The sequence below is a fragment of the Gambusia affinis genome, linkage group LG06 (assembly GCF_019740435.1).
Source record: "Gambusia affinis linkage group LG06, SWU_Gaff_1.0, whole genome shotgun sequence".
Lineage (NCBI taxonomy): Eukaryota > Metazoa > Chordata > Actinopteri > Cyprinodontiformes > Poeciliidae > Gambusia > Gambusia affinis.
The window spans coordinates 22,537,240-22,558,795 of NC_057873.1; the positions used below are offsets into that span (position 1 = coordinate 22,537,240).

The 21,556-nt window shown below is 39.6% G+C and overlaps 1 protein-coding gene across 5 annotated transcripts in view; it reads right to left on the reverse strand.

Annotated features, from left to right (window-relative positions):
• The window catches only part of sipa1l3 (signal-induced proliferation-associated 1 like 3), a 94,525-nt gene that overhangs the window by 35,747 nt on the left and 37,222 nt on the right, over positions 1–21,556 (reverse strand). For 4 of the 5 annotated variants that reach the window (XM_044120722.1, XM_044120720.1, XM_044120723.1 and 1 more), the window contains exons 2-4: positions 16,322–16,406; positions 7,507–8,161; positions 130–1,102 (exon numbers count right to left, since the gene is read on the reverse strand). In XM_044120722.1, the coding sequence (XP_043976657.1) occupies positions 130–1,102; positions 7,507–7,968 (1,435 nt within the window). In that variant the 5' untranslated portion in view covers positions 7,969–8,161; positions 16,322–16,406. The remainder of the gene's footprint in view (positions 1–129; positions 1,103–7,506; positions 8,162–16,321; positions 16,407–21,556) is intronic. The other variant, XM_044120721.1, reaches the window with a different exon arrangement.

Sequence of the window (21,556 nt, forward strand, 5' to 3'; positions counted from 1 at the left end):
TCATGATTATAAGTCATATTTTTGAAATAACAGAGTTGAGCTAATAATCCAGCCACCAACCAAGCAAACTAGCTAACAACCCATCCCTGCACCACAGGTCAAATGTGTGGCAGTGTAACTCAGCGTTACCTTTCCCATGGAAGTAGTCTCTGTAGTAGCAGGCCCCCAGGTCTACATGCTCTATGCCGTATAGTTTCAGTCTTTCCAGCCTCATCTCCTGCTCTTCAATGGGGATCTCCAGCACAGACATGCTGGCATTACTCTTCCTCAGCCACCCTCTTCCTCCATCTCCATCTTCTCGTTCTGCTGAGGAGCTGAGGAAGCTCACGTTTCTCTCCCTATGCCCACCTATCTCATTGAGGAAGTGGGGACAGGAGAGGAGCAGTGGGCTTGAAGTGTGCGCTGCAGGCCCATCCAGAGGGTCTGCAGGTAGGGAGGGGACTGTGGAGCTCTGATCGTGATTAAGGGTCAGATCCTCAATGCTCGAGTAAATGGGGTCGTTCAGGTTCGGAGCTGATAATCTGGAGCCAGACAAGGACGAAGCAGCCGATGCTCCGGTGGCGGTGTTCCTCCGCTGAGTAGAAAAGCCGCGCTGAGATGCTGCCTCGTGGAGGTCGAACAGGACGCTCTGAGCATCAAAGTGGACAAAGCTCTTTGGACACACCCAGGGTTTATAAGAGGCATCTGTAGAGCTTCTGCCTCCCCTGTCCTCGTTAGCCTCTCCCTTTCCTCCGTCCAGTTCCCCCCGACTGGAGCTCCGGAGCTTCCTGAACAGAGAGGAAGTACCCAGCGCAGACTCCGTCCCACCACTTTTCTTCCTCGTTCTCTCCGTACCGTCCTTCCTCCCCGTTCCTTTGTCATCCCCACCTGTGGGAGCGGGGAAGGGAGCGGAGGGGAAAGGAGTCTTCGAGGACGGGTCCGGAACTCGCAGCAGCTCTCCGAGTTGTGCGGGAGCTAAGCTGCGCTGGTCAGGTCTCTCCTGCTGGAACTGGCTGAGCATTTCAAAGAAGCCTTGCTCGGGAATGCCCTGGATGTCGATGGAAGAGGTGCTGCCGTATACTCGGAACCGGTTTCCAAACCCACCGCCACCTCGAGCCTCCACCTGAAGGCAGAACGAAGAGAAATTAACTAGAAAAAGATCAGTAAAAGTTGTTTTTTGGGGTATTTTTTTTAACAACAAAGTAATACAGTTTCTGCAAGTTAGTATTTAACTCGCTCAAGTAACTAAGCAAATTAAACACAGCACATAAGATGGTCTTACTCCAGCCCTTTTAGTATTAGAATTGAAATGTAATGTTTGCACATACTGTACAAAAACACTATGTGCAAACATTGCTTTTTTAAATCCTTTAAAGATTTTTGTAAAAAAAAAAAAAAAAGAATAAAATATGTTTTATTCTCCTTACTCTGACATTCAATCAGATAAATATTGACTGTTGTAGGTCAGATGGGTAGTTTATAAATGAATGCAGCTTCGGCCAGCTTCTTTACAAGGACTTTTGTTTTTGTTCTGGGACTGACGCACACAGTTTGCACCAAAACCTGTTCTTCTCTGGAGGACAGGGGATTGCCATGGAGATTACACTTGCATATTATTGTTTGTACAAATGAATGTTCCTGCACCCAAAAATGAGTCACAATGCTCTACTTGATATCTTGGCTGATTTATGTAGATTTTTTTTCACAATTTTAAACAAGAAAGCAGTGTACTTGAGGCCTCCGAATACGTCCACAGGTGTTTCTCCAATTAACTCAAACACCTACCAGTCACATTTTTTATGTTAATATTCTGCAACACTGAATTTAGTTTTTTTTTTTTCCATTAATCATAATTTTAAAAAAATGTCATAATGAATCTATGTAACTTTCTGAAATGACAAAAATGTGAACTTTTTCATGATATTTAAATTTTTAGGAGTTGTAGTTGCATATTATACTGTATAAAATATTCAATTGATAAAAAAGTGTAGATATAACTGTACAATTTAAAGAACTATAAAACTTGTCGGGCTCTTATACGAAGACTGAAGCTTTGGTACTTTGCTGAACCTGATAAGGAGAAGAGGATATTCTTTCATCAACCAAATAGGCAAGGCAAGGCAAGGCAAGGCAACTTTATTTATATAGCACCTTTCAGCCAAGGACAATTCAAAGTGCTTGTACAAAACAAGTTAAAAACAACAAGAAGATAATAAAAAGAAAGTAAATTAAAGCCCAAGCAGATTAAAAATGTACAAAATAAAATATTACAGTTTGAATATAGTTAAAAACAAACATCTAAGAATAGGCAATGTCAAATAAGAAGGTTTTTAACCTTGTTTTAAATAAACTCAAGGTAGGGGCAGTCTTACAGTGAGCAGGAAGTTTATTCCAGAGTGTTGGAGCATAAAAACTAAAAGCTGCTTCACCATGTTTGGTTCTGACTCTTGGAATAGTTAGAAAGTTTGATTGTGATGATCTTAAAGGTCTGAGTGGTATATATGATTGGAGAAGATCAGAAATGTAGGCTGGGTTTCTATTATGAAGTACTTTATAAACCATTAAGGAGATTTTAAAGTCTATTCTTTGAGTAATGGGTAGCCAGTGCAGGGATCTTAGAACTGGACTGATATGCTGATCTCTTTTTGTTTTAGTCAGGACTCTTGCAGCGGCATTCTGGAGAAGCTGGAGCTGTCTTATTGCTTTTTTTGATAATCCAGTAAAAATAGCGTTGCAGTAATCGAGTCTACTAAAAACAAAGGCGTGAACTAATTTTTCAGAGTCTTGTGGGGACATGAGTCGTCTAATTTTAGCAATGTTTTTAGATGGTAGTATGATGTTTTTATAATAGATTTGATGTGATTATTAAAGTTCAGATCAGGATCCATGATCACCCCCAGATTCTTGGCTTCATCAGAGCATTTTAATCCAATGGATTGAAGTTGGGGATTATACTTAATCTATGCTCTTTTGGTCCAAACACTAATATTTCAGTTTTGTTTTTATTTAGTTGGAGAAAATTTTGGCCCATCCAGACATTAATCTGCTCAATACATTTGGTGAGTTTTTGAACTTGACTGTAATCTCCTGGTGAAAGATTAATGTACAGCTGTGTGTCGTCGGCATAATTGTGGTATTTTATCTTATTATTTTGTATAATTTGAAATAACGGAAGCATATAGATATTAAAAAGAAGCGGCCCCAGGATGGAGCCTTGGGGAACTCCATATGTAATTTCATTCAGTTTGGATTTAAAATTGCCTATGGACACACAGAAGGTTCTATTGGACAGGTAGGATTTAAGCCAGTTTAGTGCTATACTGGAAATGCCAACCCAGTTTTCTAATCGTGATAATAGAATTTCATGATCGACTGTGTCAAAGGCAGCACTCAGGTCAAGTAAAACTAATATTGATATTTTATTACGGTCAGTGTTTAGACGGAGGTCATTGAATATTTTGACCAGCGCAGTTTCAGTGCTGTGATGTTGAAGCCTGATTGATGGACATCAAAACAGTTGTTCAGGGCCAAAAAGCTATTGATTTGCTGAAAAACAATTTTTTCTAGTATTTTAGACAGAAAAGGTAAGTTAGATATTGGTCGATAATTGCTTAAATTTGATGGGTCTAGATTATGCTTTTTGAGAAGTGGTTTAACTACCGCAGTCTTTAGAGCCTGAGGAAAGACTCCAGAGGACAGTGACTTATTAATTATTTGTAGGAGGTCCGGAGCCAAAACTTCTGAGACTTTTAAGAATAAACTTGTAGGTATAATGTCAAGGGAACAGGTGGATGATTTCATATGATGCAAGGTGTAACTCAAATCTTTTTGAGTGATCAGGTTAAAGTGGGTCATCAAAGGTAAATTCTGTTTTGGGGGAAACATAGTTAATTGTTTCCCAACAACAGATACAGAGGAGTTAATTTTTTCCCTTATTTTCACAGTTTTATTTCTAAAAAAGGTGGCAAATTTGTCACAGGCCTCAGAGGATAAAAATTCACGGTTAACAGAAAAAGATGGATTTGTTAATCTGTCAACAATTGAGAACAGTGCACGAGAGTTGTTGATAGAGGTAGAAATGACATTTGAAAAAAAACTCTCTCTTGCATTTCTTAGTTCAGAATTAAACATTTTGAGTTTATCTTTGTAACTATCTAGATCAGTTTGTAGTTTAGTTTTACGCCACCGACGTTCTGCTCTCCGGCACACTTTTTTTCCTATTCTAACTGACTCAAAATTTCTCCAAGGTGGTTTACGTTTCCCAGAGACTACTTTTGTAGTAACTGGAGCAATCGTGTCAATAACCTTCTCAATTTTAAAAATAAAATTGTCTATTGGATCACTCAAAGAGGTACAGGAGTGTATAGCAGTTGAAGAAAAAGCTTGAATAAATTGATCCGCTGTAGTTTCCGTGATGCATCTTTTTGAAATTACCTGTGTATAATTGTCTTTTTGTGCAGGGAGAAAGCTGTCCCAAAAAATACAAAAGTGATCTGACAATGCTACATCAAGCACTACAATTTTAGATACAATGAGTCCCTTAGAGATAATAAGGTCCAAAGTGTGTCCATGATTATGAGTGGGTCCCGAGAGATGTTGGATCAGTCCGTAGTTATTTAGGATCTGGCGTAGCTCTTTACTGCCTCGATCCAATGGATTGTCAATATGAAAGTTAAAATCACCAACAATAAGAACAAAATCAAAATCCACCAAAATTAGGGATAATAGCTCAGTGAAATCATCAAAGAAATTTGCACAGAGTTTCGGAGGTCTGTATATATTCAGCAGCAAGATACGAGAGGACGATTTTAGTTGCAAGGCAACATATTCAAAAGATAAAAAGTTTCCATAGGATATCTGCTTACAAGTAAAGGCAGAATTATACAAAACTGCGACTCCACCTCCTCTTTTGTCAGTTCTGGTCTGGCTTACAAAGCTAAAATTTGGAGGACATGATTCAATAAGGATAGATGAACTGTTATTTTGATTCAGCCAAGTTTCGGTCAGGAATAAAAAATCTAGACGATGATCAATAATAAAATCTTGAATTAAAAATGATTTTCCTGCCAAGGATCTGATATTTAATAAAGCCAACTTCAATATGCAGCATGAAGCTTTCAGATTTCTGTTTGGTTTCAGCATTGGTTGAAGTGGAATAGATATTAAATTTTGCAGTCTAGAGACTTTTTTGTTTCTGTGTGATTTTACTAAATTTAGTCCTTTGTTTATCAGAACTGGTATTATTGATGGTTCCTCAAAAGTAGAAGTTGATTTCACTGTGCAGAAATCATGAGGATGAATCTCACCAACTTGTATATTTCTTACAGTTTTACTCTGTAATCTCTCATTTTCATGATGGGGAGGCACACACCTAGCTAGATAAATAGTAGAGGAGGTATTCCTAAAAGCAGGTTGTGTTGATGCAGGTAGTCAATTTTGATTACTTAAAGTCAAGGAAATACAGTAATGCAGATTAGTTTTTAGTATCCTGCTACCATTGTTGTTTAGATGAACTCCATCCCTTGTAAAGAGGTACCCACGATCCCAGAATAAGTTAAAATTATCAATAAAAGAAATATTCAGAGCTTTACATGTAAACTGCAACCAGGTATGTAGGCTGAGGATTCTGCTAAAACGTCCAGAGCCACGACCGAAAGTGGGGATGGGCCCAGAGATAAAAACAGTTTGATCACAAGTCTCTAAGAAATCCAAAAGTTTGCTAAAATCGTCTTTAGTTTTTTCTGACTGTTGCAGGAGTGTATCATTAGTTCCAACATGAAGAACAATCCTTTTTATAGAGGAGGGCAAGGACGGGTATATTTCCTGGAGTTTGTTTAGGATGATCAGGGCTGTGGCACCGGGTAAACAGTGAGTGATTGCATTAAAATATCGTACTTTCCTGATTATGGAGTCACCGATGATCAGCGTTGCGGGTGGAAACAGAGGCCTAGGAGATTTTCCCTCATTGTGGTGGTTTTGAGCGTCAGGGTGGACAAAAGCCTCCTTTCTCAAACGACGAGAGCACGAATCCCCATCCGGGATCATCTGCTGCAGACTGTTCGCCGTTCGTGGGGTAGAACTGGTTGTATTCGCAGGGGGAGAGGGTTTATTTTCGCAGTTTCGTTTTACGGCTTCGCTCACCAACTTGCGGCGTGAAGAAGAAGCTGGTCCCCGAATCAATTGTCGATTCCGATTATCCAGAGGAGGTAGGTCGGTTGCAGATAGAATTCCATCTGATGAGGAGAGCGGCGCCGGCCCGGATGAGATTGAGGCTGCGGCGCTGACCAGAGGAAGCTCGTCGGTGTTGGCACAGAGCGGTGAGAACCGATTTTTGACTAATAGTGGCTGACAAGAATGATCAGTCAGTGTCGTTTTGCCTTTTTTCCCTTTACGACCGACATCAGTCCAGGATGACTTTTTAGAATCTTGGATCAGGCTAGGAGTTGAAGTAAGAAGGGGGGCTTTAGGTCGGGCACCCAGACGAGGCCAGTCTGTAGATAGCTGATCAACAATTGATTGATACCGATCAATATCCTTATTTGAGGTGAGGCTTTGCTTGATGGCTTCAGATTTGGGTTTGGCGTATTGTTTTTTAATGATGATTTCAGGGCTCTTGCTAGATGAGTTCCGGTTGATTGATCCGCAGGTAGGGAGCCACGGAAGAGTTGATGCGGTGTCGAAGTTGGAGTGTGGAGGGCAGAAAGATGCCGAAGGAGCACGGGGATTCGTAAAAGATGAATGCAAAAGAGAAATTTGGCTGGATTGAGCCAACGCGACCGAAATAAGGTCATTCAGCAGTTCATCTTTACCTTTAATTAATTCCCCCAATTGATGGATTTTTTCCTCCAGCGAATGATGCGATCTTGCACAGGGATCACACATTTCCGGGTTAGCAAGTTCGGTTTAGCACCAAGTCGGTTTCACCTCTGTATGTTTTCCAGCTGTTAGTGTTTCTTTACACACGCATGCAGGTAAAGAAACAAACGAATGTTCTCAAAGTGACGGGAACAGACTCAAAAACACACGGTCCACAAGGAAGGAAAGTGAAAGACTGGCAGCGGTGAGCTCCTGACTGACTACCTAAATAGAGTCTTTCTCACACTTTGAATTTCTTCACAGTGAGGGCTTTTAGGAATGTCTCCATCAGTAAAATAATGTTTTCTTCTACACCACACAAGCTCATTCTGCAACCATTTTCCCCTTCTACATCAACAGCATTTCACCAAAAACAAACAGAAAATGTAGCAGACTAAACTCATTAGAGACAAACAAATATTTTCAAGTTCTAATATTTGGGGGAACACTTTATCCAAGCCCACAAAATGCTGTAAATACAGCTGGCAAGGCAAAGCAAACCATGGCTTTCTGCAGGCCAACCCACACTGACTTCCATCTGTGTACCTCATTAGCAAGAGGTTTGTGTCGAAAACCTGGACTGCCGCCATGAGGAAACAACATATCCTATTCTTCTCAACTCCGACGCAACGCACAGGAAAAACAGAAAATGGAGAAATATCTCGGGCTCACCTCATTTTCATCCTGCTCGCTGAGCGTTACTTCACTGTTGGAGCGCTGTCTCAGTGGTGGGAAGACTCTTAGACTGAGAGGCGAACCTCTGTCACCGACGAACCCCCCGCCTCTGAACTCCACGTCCTTCGACCATCTGCAGGGCAGCCTGGCGAGCCCTCCTCGCACCAGCCTGCCGTCGGATAACAAAACAGACGATGAGACGGAGCAGTCGTCGTAGTGATTGCTCCCGTTTTGCCCGTTTTCGAGCAGCGACTCCCGGGACTGCGCGCGACGGGGAGGCCATTCGGCGATCCGTGCACGAACACCCATTTTGGGCACAGAGATGCGAGGTTGTGCTGCTGGTTCTGTGGGGTGGCCATTGGGGGTGTGACAAAGTGGAGAGTTTTGGGGTAACCCTCCGCCTCCGTCCAGAAGGTCTGAGGAGACGCAGGTTACCCCCCTGTCTCTGTAGGTGTTCATGACGCCCCGGGAGAGCTCAGGGCCGGTGGGAAGGCTTCTGGCATCCCATCTCAGGATGGGAGGGGCCCCACACACACTCTGCTGTGGCCTCTAGCTCCCAGAAACATTGCTTTTAGTGGGGAGATGGAGAAAATTCAGTGGTGCATGATGGAACAAGTCTGGATCCTCTTCCTTTAGGATTATTCTCAGCTTTCTGAAAGAGAAAGAAAAGAGAACAGAAAGCAATTAATTCAACAACTATAAAACAAATTAGGGCTCATTTTTAAATCGAAGAGCTTGCGTGACCCAAATTTTAACCGCACAACCAGGATGAGCTTTGGCTTCAGGAGGGCGACTCACTCAGCTGTAACGTACTGTAAGACTGATAAGCCAGAGAGAAAACAAGATGAAGGGATATGACGGAGAATTTCTCCCATTGAGGATAATCTTCAAGAGGCTGACATGGAATATTATCACTCAGTCCAGCGCTTGTGCCAGCACACAGAACCCCTTTGCTGCAAATTAAAACCTTGAAACACTTGAGATAAATTCTGAAAAATATAATAAACCTAACCAAGTTGCATACAAAAAGCAATCCAAGGAGAATTTTCACACTACCAGACAGTCAAAGAATGCTACCATTACAAAAAAAAAAACATTTCCACTGTCCACTTAAACATTCACGCGTTTCGTTACTAGCAACAATTTATTGTTTTGCAGACTTCAGGAGAAAGACCCACTTAAAAAGTGGTGAATCCTTATAAAGCATCCACTTTATAATCCAATGGCCTTTCAAGGACAGCAGCTCATTCACAAGCATGTTTTGGCAAACTGAAAATCCTTACAGAACTTAAGATAGATACAGTTATGTATTAGGAAAATACAGAACTGTGATAGCTGAAAACAATACTACATATTGTTAACACACATTTTTAGGACTGATATGAGCTTCAAGGGACCTTAAAAGTCCATTCAACTGATTGGCTAACACTTTAAATATAATAACCTAGCAAATATTGCTTCCATGTATACCTCCACAATTGTGTACATAGATAATGTGATGATTGTAATTTGGTAAATTGTGCAGCTCTAGGTTGAAATAACGAAAATAGGAAAAAATGATCATGCAATTACGTTTTTAATTAATTCTTCATAAAATAGCTCAAGCTGAGAGGGTGGATACAGAGTGTCTGTAAAGACAGATTCTCAATTGAATTGAGATCTGAACCATTCCCTCAGCATGTTTCTGCCGCCACCATGATGGATGATCTCTGAAGGCAACTGGCTGAGCTGAGTATGAAACTAAAGAAGCTAAATAAGAACGCACAACACTGATTTTTGATTTTCATTTGCAACTGTGTCTTCACAGTTATGCACTAATTTGGGCTGGTCTGTCACGTAAAACGAGAATGAAATGCATTGAAGTTTGTTTTGCCAAAACCAAGAATGAACACTTTGAAGGGGGGGAATACTTTTGGAAGCTTCTTCATGTGCTAAAGGCAAGTTTTTTATGAAAAAGAAGAGAGAGAAAAAAAAAAAATCAAAGCAGCAACTCTCTTCTTCTCTTTCTATAGAGGGAGACAATAACGTCTTTGTGAAATTAACAGGGATGAATAAATACCAGAAGACAGAAAAGGGCAGCAGTGACACAGCATCCGCCGGAGGGGTGAGGTTGGGTGAAGCCATAAATAGAGCGACGGGAAAAAAAGTCAAGAAAGAGCACAGTACATTGCTCAGTGAACCACATGGATGTGCTTCGATACGACAGCCACACAGCATCAACTCTTAATCCAATGGCCTTTCAAGGACAGCAGCTCATTCACAGGCATGCTTTGGCAAACTGAATAACATTTTTATCCCCCTTTATTAAGAATAGGCATGGGTATAAAAACTATATATTTTTGTTTTGAGTTCCTTCATTGTTTAACATTAGGAAAATTACTGCTTTTGGCTTTTGGTCTGTGAATTAAAGTGAAGAAATCAAGCCTGTCTATTTTGCAGCATCTGTTGCAAGGGTCTTGTTCTCATTAAAAATAACCAGTTTTCAGTTTTATGTATATGGAACACGTCATTTGTTTTATAATCACAGTCTGTGCAGAGATAAAATGACCAAATAGCGAGACCAGTCGATAAAATTTAAAACATGTTTTTGACGCATAAGTTTCAGTTGAATTTACTGTGTAAATGGTGATACTCCTTGTTGAAAAGGGAGATAATTAATGTAATTATTAAAAATAATGCACTGAGACGCACCAATCGAGGAAAACTCAAAATTTACCAAATTTATCTCCATAAGCTAAGCTTCGATCGGTAGGTCTAGTGCTGAGGAATCAAAAACTGTTTCCTATTCATTAAAATGCTTTTAAACTAAGATCCAGCACGTCAAATGAAACAGGAAGTTAGTATTGGCCTGGGAAAAAACCTCATCTTCAATAATTTTTACATGGAAAACAGTGCAGGTCATACATTTTTTCTTGCTTCTGCTCTTGCTTTTTGTTTGTAGAGGAGAACTAAGTTGATATTTTCAGTTTTTCCTGCAAGAAATGTCACACCCCCCCCCCCCCCCCCCAAAAAAAAAAAAAAAACAACAACATACAAGAGCATTTTAAATAGGAGATTTGTAAAGGAAATATGGGGTAAAAATGAGCCTAAGAATCTGTGAGGTTTGGTTATTTCAAATAAGGTCTGCAGATGAGTGTTAAAAAGTAAAATGTGCTTAATTCATCCATCTGTGCAGCACTCCATTTTGGGATTAAAGCTCTTATCTCCATAAGTCTCTCCTCAAACTGCAGAAGTCACTAAAATATCTCAGTGAATTTGCCCAATGTGCAGAAGAACACCATCTGCAGATACTCTAAACCTTTTATAATGTGCAGGTAGTTTTCAACATTCACTACAATCCACATTCTGCTTATAATAAAACTATTATTTTACACATATTTTAATTTAAAAAAGTTCCTGAATTTATAACATTACTAATATGCTTATTCATTAACAAAAATAATTTTCTTATTTCTCCCAAACTTCTCATTAACAGCATGTTTTTACATAATCATGCTCTGAAATTCAGATGGTCAAAGAAACCAAATTAAACATTTATCTGAATCTTGGAGGTTTAAATCCACTAAACTAAATTTAAGTAATTAGAAGAGCGATTTAAAAACCAAAAAGCAACAAATCTACAAAGAGCTATAAAATATTTACAACAATTCTTAATCCTAACCTCTGAAAGCGCCAATTAGAAAGACGCTTTCGAGGGCGTTGCATTTCTTTGCTCATCTTGGTTTGTGTGAATTTTTGAAAAATGTACCAAGTCCAGCTTAACGAGGGGGTTTTGCAGCCCACAAGATATCTGCATCCTCGCTGAATCCATTTTTGGGCTGCATTACTCACACAATGGGACTGAAAGACATAAAAGCATTAATGATCCCATTCACGGCTAACAGAATCTCACTTTACGTCTTTTCAAGTCGCCACACCAGTGTGTCCCGTCTTTGTTTATGAAGGAGGAAAAGCGTTTCCGAGCCAAAGGCTCCTGCTCTGATCATGCTTTCTGACGGAGTCTGTCCTCATTCAAAAGGCCGTCCTGTGATCCACTACGAGACCAGATCCCAGATTATCCGCCCCAGCTGCAGGGGTTGGAGAATGGCTTCATTATGTGGCTGATGAGAGAGAGCAGTCTGTTTGATCCGTCTAAAACACACCTACGTTAATAAGGACACCAAAACCGTGCTGATGCATGAAATGTTACATAAAGAGACAGCTTAATTTGTGTAATTATGCATAACTGAGAAAAGATCCAGAGGGGGGATGAAGAAAAGGAGAAATCATCCTTTGCTGCAGTCAGACTTACACACACGCATTAAGGTTTGGTCCACAGTTCAGAGCATAATGAGAAGACATTTAACGCCTTTTAATTGCTCACATACACTGATTGATTAGCATAAAAATGTGGCACCTCTAATATGGCTCCATCATTCATTCTTTTCTCTGCACACTGGCTCTGACTTGCCCAGCATGCGGCAGGCTTGGCGCATGCACCGCAAACATGCACCGCAAACATGCACCGAGGCTGGTAATTACGCTGGTTAGATGGTAGTAATGACAGAGCACGCAGAGAGGGCCAGCTCGCAAAGGAATGAGCATAATCACTGTGGAGGAGGTGCCGCTGCTGCTGCTCCTCAGTCACAGCAATGCAGAGGACCTCAGATCAGAGAAGACTGAATAAAAACCACTGGATCAGAGGCGAGGAGGGATCAGCCCGCCATATGTTACAGCAGGGCACGCCAACAAGACGCAGGAATGCATCTCCCAACACTCAAAGGTTTCTGAGAGTCAACAAAAATATCCGATGAAAAAAGATGACAAAGACAAACAATCTAGAGGTGACCTGAACGCATCAGCAACAGCATGTGTGGGAGAGACGAAGATCTAAGGGGCTGGCTTGAAGAACATATGGTGGCACATCCGACTGGCAGACGGCAGACGGGAGCAGAGCCTGACGCCGCCATGCAACACAATGCAGCACAATGCAGCACTGGCCCCCGGTGTGATGGCAGCACGTCCAGCATTCACGCCACCAGGACTCCCAGAACAGACCAGGTTTGGCATGGCACGCTTTGGCAACAGGAGAAAGCCGGTGGCAAACACAAATCTCATCCAGCCAACTGACACTAATTCACACTTACCAATGATGGGCACAAAAAAGCTAGCTAGTTAGCTAGCAACGGTTTATAAGCAGCCAGTTAGAAATAGCCTCAACTGCCTTGAGTCATAAAGATGTCTGCATTCGATTCAAACTACATGTAATATTTGAGCGTAAACAGTCCTGTGATTAACATATTTAAGATAAATTTACATTTTTTATGAATTAAAGGCATTTAAAGGCCTTAATTTGATTTGAGACTTTTTGAGGATGCGCAGACACACTGTTTTAATAAAATGCAACAAGTCCATGTCGCTGATACATAGCAGCAAATGGTTACAAAGTAAAAGAATGTTGAAAACTAGACAAACGTAAAAGTCAAAATTGTGGTTTCAATCTAGAGTATTTCAAATATCTTCGAACAATATGAAAAATAAAAATACAACTACAGCATTATATCGGGTCTTTAATTTAGTAATGTCATGTCAATTCAATTAGCATGACCAAAAAAGTCATCTGATTAAGGAAAAATAACTTCTTGTGCATTGATTAACTGAAACAGCAACAAATTAGTAAGAGATTTCCCAATGAATGCTTTTCACCAAACAGTTGAAAAAGGTCTGGATAAGTTCGTATCATTTCATAGATCATTAGCAATAAAAAAAAAAAGAATTAAAATCTCTCAATTATTTGATTTTTGTATTTTGTAATTCCAAATATATAGTGATGACAGTACTTCTGTTTTCTTGATTTTTAGTTAAACAATGAATCAACTCTGCTGCACGGAAGTTCTTGGCCAATTAAACCAAAGCCAGTTCTCTGGCGTAAATTGTGATTTTAGAAACGATTCTTTAAGATTTACACCTTTCCTTGAAAGATAACAGTTACACAGTAGACATTGCTGCAGAAAATGACCTCAGTATTCAACTATTGATAGAAGAATGAACTAAGTGGAAGTGCTAGTCTTAAATACAACTTAACCTACAAATTATGACCACATGAGTGTTAAGTTTTTGGCATTTAATAATTATTTGCATCATTAGTGCAATAAATCTTCCCTCTTTGTTGTTGCTCAACCATACATCTACTTGGTAAAAATAAAAACGCAGCGAGACTTTAACATGCCGCTCTTCCAGTTTGGTGAGTGCTGATCGTGCCAGGCACAGAAAGACACTGAGGACAAACAGCAGCCATAAATCAGATGTCACTGCATTAGACGTCATTAAATGTCAACTGTACTTGACACGTATAGGAAAAATTACACAAACACATCAAAATCCATTCAGACATGTTGGGGCACCAATCATTTTGTCGCGTTGCCATTTTTTGATCTTGACGTTTTTGTATTCAAGGTTTTATGAAATGGATATGGCTGTGGCAGGACTGTTTCCAGTAACCATGCATCAGTTCTCGCTTGCCTTGACGTCCAACAATTTGAAGCAATATTCTCTCAGTGCACTCAAAGAAAATCTGGATCTTAAACTAGGAACATTTTATCAACTAGCATGCTTTTTAAAGATGTTTTAATTAAATCAGGGGTCATAATGGCTCATACTTCACAAGAGCAGCACAACAAACTGGAAACCAGATCACAAAAAATGGGGGGGTGGCGAAGGACAGAAATAGCATATTTTTACTTTTTCACCTACCGCTTTGTTGAACAATAATGTTTTTTTTTGTTGTTTTTTTTTTAAACAACTTTTTCCACAATCACGAGTGTCTACAGAAAATATTTAAAGCTGCGCAACCTTCAAAACTCTTTGTGGGTTTGAACCAAGGAGAACTAAAAACAAAGGCATCACTGCTGAAGTGCTAAAATGTCAGAGCTCTTAAGTGAACCAAGTATATATTTTAGGGTTTGAATTTTTCATTGTTGCTCTTAAGCTCACAAAGACATGCTGCAGAACGATAGTGTGTCTGCTTGCAATCCCCCGACGGAGTAAAATGATTTACTTCCTCCATCCCACATTTAACATGCAGATTTACCTGTTGATGTTCTGCTGTCATGAATATTAAATGATCACTTACAGCTGTGTGTAAAAGGGAAAGAAACAACAGAAAACCTCCAACTATGTATATAGAAGTCCAAATAATGACATGATTTAAGTATGTTCCTCCTGCTTCGGGATACGAGTCTATCCTGCTTGATAAATATGAAAGTTGTCCTTTGTAATACAGAGAGAAAAACTTTAATCACAACAAAACTCTCGCAGGAAACACAAGAAACAACAGTGACAAATGTGAACAGCAGGCTGGGAGGAAGTTCTCTGCCGAAGCCTCCGACTCTGCTCTATATTGGGCCTGTAAGTCTGTCTGGGTTATCTGGAGGCGACATCTCTGCCTCTCAGACCAGAGAGTCACCGAGCTGCACTTCTCTCACAGTCGCCCAGCTCCCCTCAACTCTTTCCCATCCCTGCAGTCCCTGTCTCTGCTGATTTCCGTCTACATCGTGCAGATGAATCTCCACTAAAGTTGTGAGTGTCACTTCAATCCGTCTGTTTGCCCGGCTGCTGTCCCATGACACCAAGACAGCCCATGAGGAGGAGGAAGGAGGAGGAGGAAGACTAAAGAATAGGGTGAGAGGACTAATTTAGCGAGTCTCAAACACTGATACAAAAACGCAAATGATTTGGAGTTAGCAGGAGAAAATTAACTGTAGCCCACCGGTCATCATTTGCTGATCGATTTGGCGATAAGGATTTGAAAACTAAATAAAAATTTGTTTGAACTTTTAAATATCTGTGCAACTTTAAAAGATCCCAGACAACTATATCTTGATTTAAACAAACACAAAACAGAAGGCTGAAGGAGAAAAAGACAAAAACAGTGACGTTTTTAGAGCTGTGCTCCTCCCACATCACTGTATTTAGACTACACTTTCAGAACATTTGCAGCTGAAAATGTTTCCTTACACTGTGCTGAATGCTCCAAATCATCTCATTGGTGAAATCCAGAACTGAGCAGAAAAAAAAATGCTCTGATGTTGCTTAAGTCAGGAAACGATGGTGAGCAGGCATGGACGAGTATGACTCTCTCATGGTGTAATCTTTCTGATCCAATGTCTGTATTGGACTATGATTCTTGAATTATAGATCTGATTTAAACAGTGTAGTTCTGTGCTGCTGCAGGTCATATTTTCACACTTTTAGCTTAGAAATAGAAAAACATCCATGCCTTTAAATATTATATATAAAGTAATATAATAAATTACACGAAAAAAACATGAATGTAAACCAGGCCTGCGTGCTACAGCACATTATCATCACAACACTGAACGTCAACAGCAAGTAGCTGCTCGGACTGCAATAAATATCAGCTAATTATGTAAGTGCCTTGCATTCAAGAGCTGCATGCCAGTAATATATTTGGTAATGCTTGTTTAATGTAGTAGAATATTTTATAGGATTGCATTGAGATGTTTGGATAAAGTCATTACGGAACTACAAATAATAATTTTTTTATGCCAAAAGATCAGATAAAACAACGCGTTGAGACAAAACAAAATATCTTTTCAAAACAAAAATTGGAAAAAAGTCTTGAAGTAACAAGATAAATTTAAGAACACCTAATTTAATAGTTCTATAAAGCTCATTTATGGAGACAGAGATTCTGAGTACAGAAAGTTACACTAGTTAGCTGGTTATAATATCTGATCAGAACATACACCAAATCGCTTAATAGGTCATTCACATATTAAAATCAAACTTTTTTAATATGCAGTAGTCTTACCTTTTCTGCCTTCAGTTGTGAAGGTAAAGCAATTAGTGAAAGGTTTGGTGTGACTGTGCAGGCAGAGGAAGCTCTGTACTTTAGTCTATAAAGAGAAAAAAAGTGAAATAAAAGTTTCAGAAAACTGAAGTCAACTTGTTATTGTATTGACAGTGGACAGGGAAGTGCAGGGCTGTTCTTGGTATACATAATAAAATACTTTAAGCACAGGGAAAGTTAACATCAACAACAAGCTAACAAACCTTTTTTTTCTTAATGTCCTGAACTAGTTTGCTCTATGAAACATCTTCATTGTGTTTCTTTTTTCCAGTTATCTGTATGGGGTAATGAAAACTAAATGCCATCGATATTGGGTGTATTGTTGGTGAGGATTCTGAGCAGATACGCCTGAGGCTGTCTGTCTGTGTGTGTGTGTTGCACTGTAAACAAGTCTCAATGGACACTCAAACAGAGACAAACTCCTGGTAGTATAATCAAAAACTTTACCTTGGAGCAACAATATTACAACAGTAGACAAATTCAGACTTAATTTGCACACAAAGATAAAAAGAAACAAATATAAGTCGTCTGAACTCTCTTATCCCGTCTAAAGCTACCAGTTTAATAGATGAAATTGCAGAAGACGTGGAGGCAACATGAACTGCTCGAGATTGAGGGGCCTAAGAGCAGTAGAGAGGAGCGTATCAGAAGGTCTTAGGAGATTACCAGGAGGGGCAGGGTGGGAGCAAACAAACAATGTCCTGAGGGGAACCATCGTTACTGTCTGGGAAATACAGTTTAATCGATACTGATCTATCAGGGTCCACTTATCCTGCCAAATGCAACATAACAACACATGAGGGGAGAAAAAGGGGGTAGCTAAGAGTCACTGAATGGGTGAGTGACTGTTTTACCACAGTGAAGTGTTGTCACATCTTTAACTTGCTCATGTATTAATTCCCTCTTGAAATGTTTTCACATTTTGTCACATTACAACCGCAAAACTCTAATTGGGATGTTTTTGTGATAGGCCAATAGAAAGGAGCCGTTAATAATTACATGGAAGCTGGACGTAAACCTCAAAATTTATTTACTTGCACCTCCCCGAGTCAAAACGTTTTTGAGCCAATTTTAATTGCAAGTGCAGACGAGGTATTTCTCAGAGCGCGTCGCATTTCTAGAGAATGACTGTTTAGGCCATTCCAAGAACAGCGTGTTTAGGGTGCTGTTAGTTTGCAACCACATGCACAATTTGGCAAAGAAAAGCTCAAATCTGGTCACATCTGACCAGAAGATCTTTCCAGGTTGGTGCATCATTTCCTGCTTGATGCAACCTGGTGGCAAGCTGAAATGAAACCTTCCTAAGGCCATTAAGAATGGCTGTCTTCTGATGTCACTCTTTTACAATGACCAGATTTGTAGAGTGCTCCAATAATAGTTGTTGAATATTTTCTCAAGGCAACAAATATGTCTACACATAGCACATGTGTATATTGTAGAACACATATCACAAGCAAATCATATCACATTTTTAAAAATGTCACTAACACAGAAAAAGACTAAAGTGGAACTAGGGGGATTTGTAACTTTGCCTTCAAACATTAATACAGACAACATATGTGATAAAATTAATAATTCAATTATGCATTTATTTGTGGAGCTGTTCTATCTGGTTTATTGTCAAGCTTTGCTTCCAGTGTAAATACATAAATAAAAATAAATAAAAAAACAAGAGTGATCTAATCTTTGCTTTTAAAAGGTCTCAACACCACCCATACCAAAGGACGCAGAGGACAAACAAGTGGAGTGTCCATCATTACTGGTAAACCACATGGATGCCACAAGACGCCTCTCGCACAAGTTTACAGAGTCGAGTAACGCCTCTTCATAAGGTCAGTGGTTATTAAGAGGATCAGAAAGCTGGTTATGAAAAACAAACACAGGCCGATTCCTGAACAAGCTTAAAGCTTTTGCTTTCTTAGCATTAAAAGTGAACCTCTGTGAGCAGCAGCAGTGGCAGCAGAGATAATGTTCCAGCAGGCATCAGCGAGCTACTGTCTGAGCGTGAACTTGGGTGAGTGCGACTGATTGCATCTTGAGCATCTGGTGTATATTTAGTAGAGGAATTGTTCTGTGCAGCACTGCCAGACAGAATGACTGTCAAACAGCCAGAACCGAGCTGGACTAACCCCCTCAGTGGATGTCTGAGAACAAGGATGAACCCAGAATAAATAGCCTCATAAATAAATAAGTTCATCTGTCAGAGGTTTTGCTAAGAAAAAATGCAAATCCTGTCTCATTATAGTGGATGTGCAGCTTGAAACATCCCCAGGTTTGTTTGTTAACTTGGGAAAAAAAGAAAGAAAAAAAAGACTGTGGACATTAATTAACATGAGGACTTGAGTCCATCATGAGAACTATGTCAGATTTAACCTGACAGGCTATTTTTGCACACAGTTTCTTGAAGATTGATGGTATAAAAAAATAGAATGGATAAAGAAAAACCCACAATGCATAAATAGAAATGACTGAAGCACATAGAAAATAAAATCACGACAACCACTACTCTGAAGTGCGACAGCAGAGAGGGGAAGAAAAACGAGAGTATTTTACCATCACTGGCATTTTGTTGTGGGTAAGATGGATTACTGTCAACTCTGGTGCAGAAACCTTCTTCTGTCAGTCCTCCTTCACACTTCAGCCTGCTAATAACATCCCAGCTTTAACTCAAAGATTGTGACAATATGTGTGTGAATTCCCATGTTAAAATTGTAGTTTTGACTAAGGCTACAAGAAACCATGTAATTTAGATACTATTGCAAAGCAATGTGACAGTATTGATTACATTTAACCCACATTTTTCCGGTTTACTTCTTCATCATAATGTTTTCACCGGTCTTGTGCCTCGTTTCCACTGAGTGGTGCAGCTCGGGTCGGTGTGGTTTGGTACGCTATTTTCTCTGTTTCCATTGTAAAAGTGGCTCATGTATCCGACCCGCTCATGTACCGCACAGTTCAGCTGGGCCCCCTTCTGCTGGGCGGGGAAACACCGTCAAACTGGCCAAATACAATACTTGGATGGATGGTTGCATGCATGACACTTTAAAACAGTATTCTACCATATATTTTGTCCAAGCAGCTCTTTGTGATTATATTGCATATGCTTATTGCAAGTTTCAATGAGTTAAAATGAAGACCTTTTCAATACTTTTTAAAGATCATTTCCGTTTAAATTTAAGACCTTGAGTCTTTTTAAGGCCTTACATTTTTATTTTCAAATTTTACACTTTCTAAACCCCCCTGGGAACCAAGATATGCAGATATTGTAATGACGATAATAATTCAATACATTGCTCAACTGCTTTGTTTTCAGAAATAAATCGACTATAAATAGCACATCTACAACCACATTCACATGCTGCCAGAAATTAATCACAATCTTACTAATTAACAATAAGCTTACTAACTGTGACATACAAGTTAAAAATTGAAGCAAACGTAATGGCTCACATAGTTTGATTTAATATAATGTGCCAGAGAGAGTTCATGTCTGTGTACATATTCACACAGCAGCCTGCTGTGGGCAACAAGCACATATGTGTTGAAGAAGGTGACCCCATACAGAGCAGGCAGTGCTGGTTCACTCAAACTCCAACAAGGGGAGGTGGAGATTGACACACTTCCGAGCTTTTCACACCTCACATTTCCCACAATCCTCTGTGATCCTTATCTGTTTTCTATACTGTATGCACTGAAACTGAACAGTGAACGTTTTTATCCTCCCTAAAATGGCTTCACTGAACTATAGGTGCAGGTTTCTGCACGTAATAGTCAGTTAAATTTAAGACATTTAAAGTTTGTTATGACTTAAATTTAAAACCAACCTGAAATAAGTCACTTTCTGTTCAACTTAGTTGTAACAATAAGCGATTAAAAGAACTTTGTCGACTTAAGTTGTAGTTTTTTAGGACTGGCACGAGGCTGGAGGTCTCTTAAACCTCCCAACACTATAAAGCAGACTTCATAATAGTTATTGACCACAAGTTTTACCAATTAAAATCCCTGTCAAATCCAAACTTCCTTAATCCCATTTTCTGCATCAAAGAATTTGTCCCTTACTTTCATATGAGTTTTATTTAATAAAAATAAAATTATATAAACAGTTGACTGCTTACAGAATGAAAATAATGGGAGTACTTAGTTTTGATCCATGAGAACTAGACCTATTTACCAATTAGAGCTGATCAAACAAAAACGTTTAAATTCCTGTCTCTAGCCAATTGATTTCGTAAAACTTGAATGTTTCGGAAATGTTGGTGAATAATAGTGCAAATTAAAGAGTTTGCATGGAAAAGACATTCAGAGTTGATTTTTAACCTAATTTTGAGGAACACAAAAGGTGGAAGTAGGAAGCGTGGAAGTGCAGGACCCAGGCAGTTTATGGTGAATACATAACAAACCCACATGCATCGCAACCAGCACCTTCTTACACCAAAGACTGTGTCACCCATCGCACTATAAGCCTGGGGGGCCACTTAGTCATATTTTCAAATTTCCTGTCAACATTTAACAATTTTTAACACAAAATTACTGTGGGCAGCAGGTGAATGCTAACCCTGGCACTCCTACCAGGGTTGGGGTTAGCAAGTTTTCTAGGGTGAAACCATAAAAGACTTTGAGAGGAGCCAGGTTATTGACAGTGAGAAAAAAGTAAGCTAAGTAAGTTCAACAACAACAAACTTAGGGAACCAAATAAATTAACAACTGATCTGTAACTGCACTATGGCCTTCTGGATTGAAAATTGACCATGAAGCACCTAAAGATTCCCACATCTACTTGTGTGTTTCTCAGGCGTTGTGTGACGTTTGTGTAACGTTTGGGTAACAATCAGTAATAAAGATGACTCATATGCTTGTAAAAACGAAGGTGCTTTCCAACTCCGTGCTGCTGCTCTTCGTATTGAGCCTCGCGCAAAACGTTACAAAACTAGGGAAGTACAAGAGTAGGAAACCAACAGAACAGAGTCCGTTTCAACAGGGCCAGCGGCATAATTTCTGCTCTAAGCAGTATACAAAGCTGCATGAAGGCAACTGGAGCAGAGAGCCTGACTAATTTACCAGCTAAAATCTGATTGTTTGATTCCCAATGTAATTTTCTGAGGAGCATAATGACAATAAAAGGTATAATATCCTGAGCAAAATGCACATGAAAGGAATTGCAAAATTTAACACGGGTTTACTCAAAATTTTTTTATT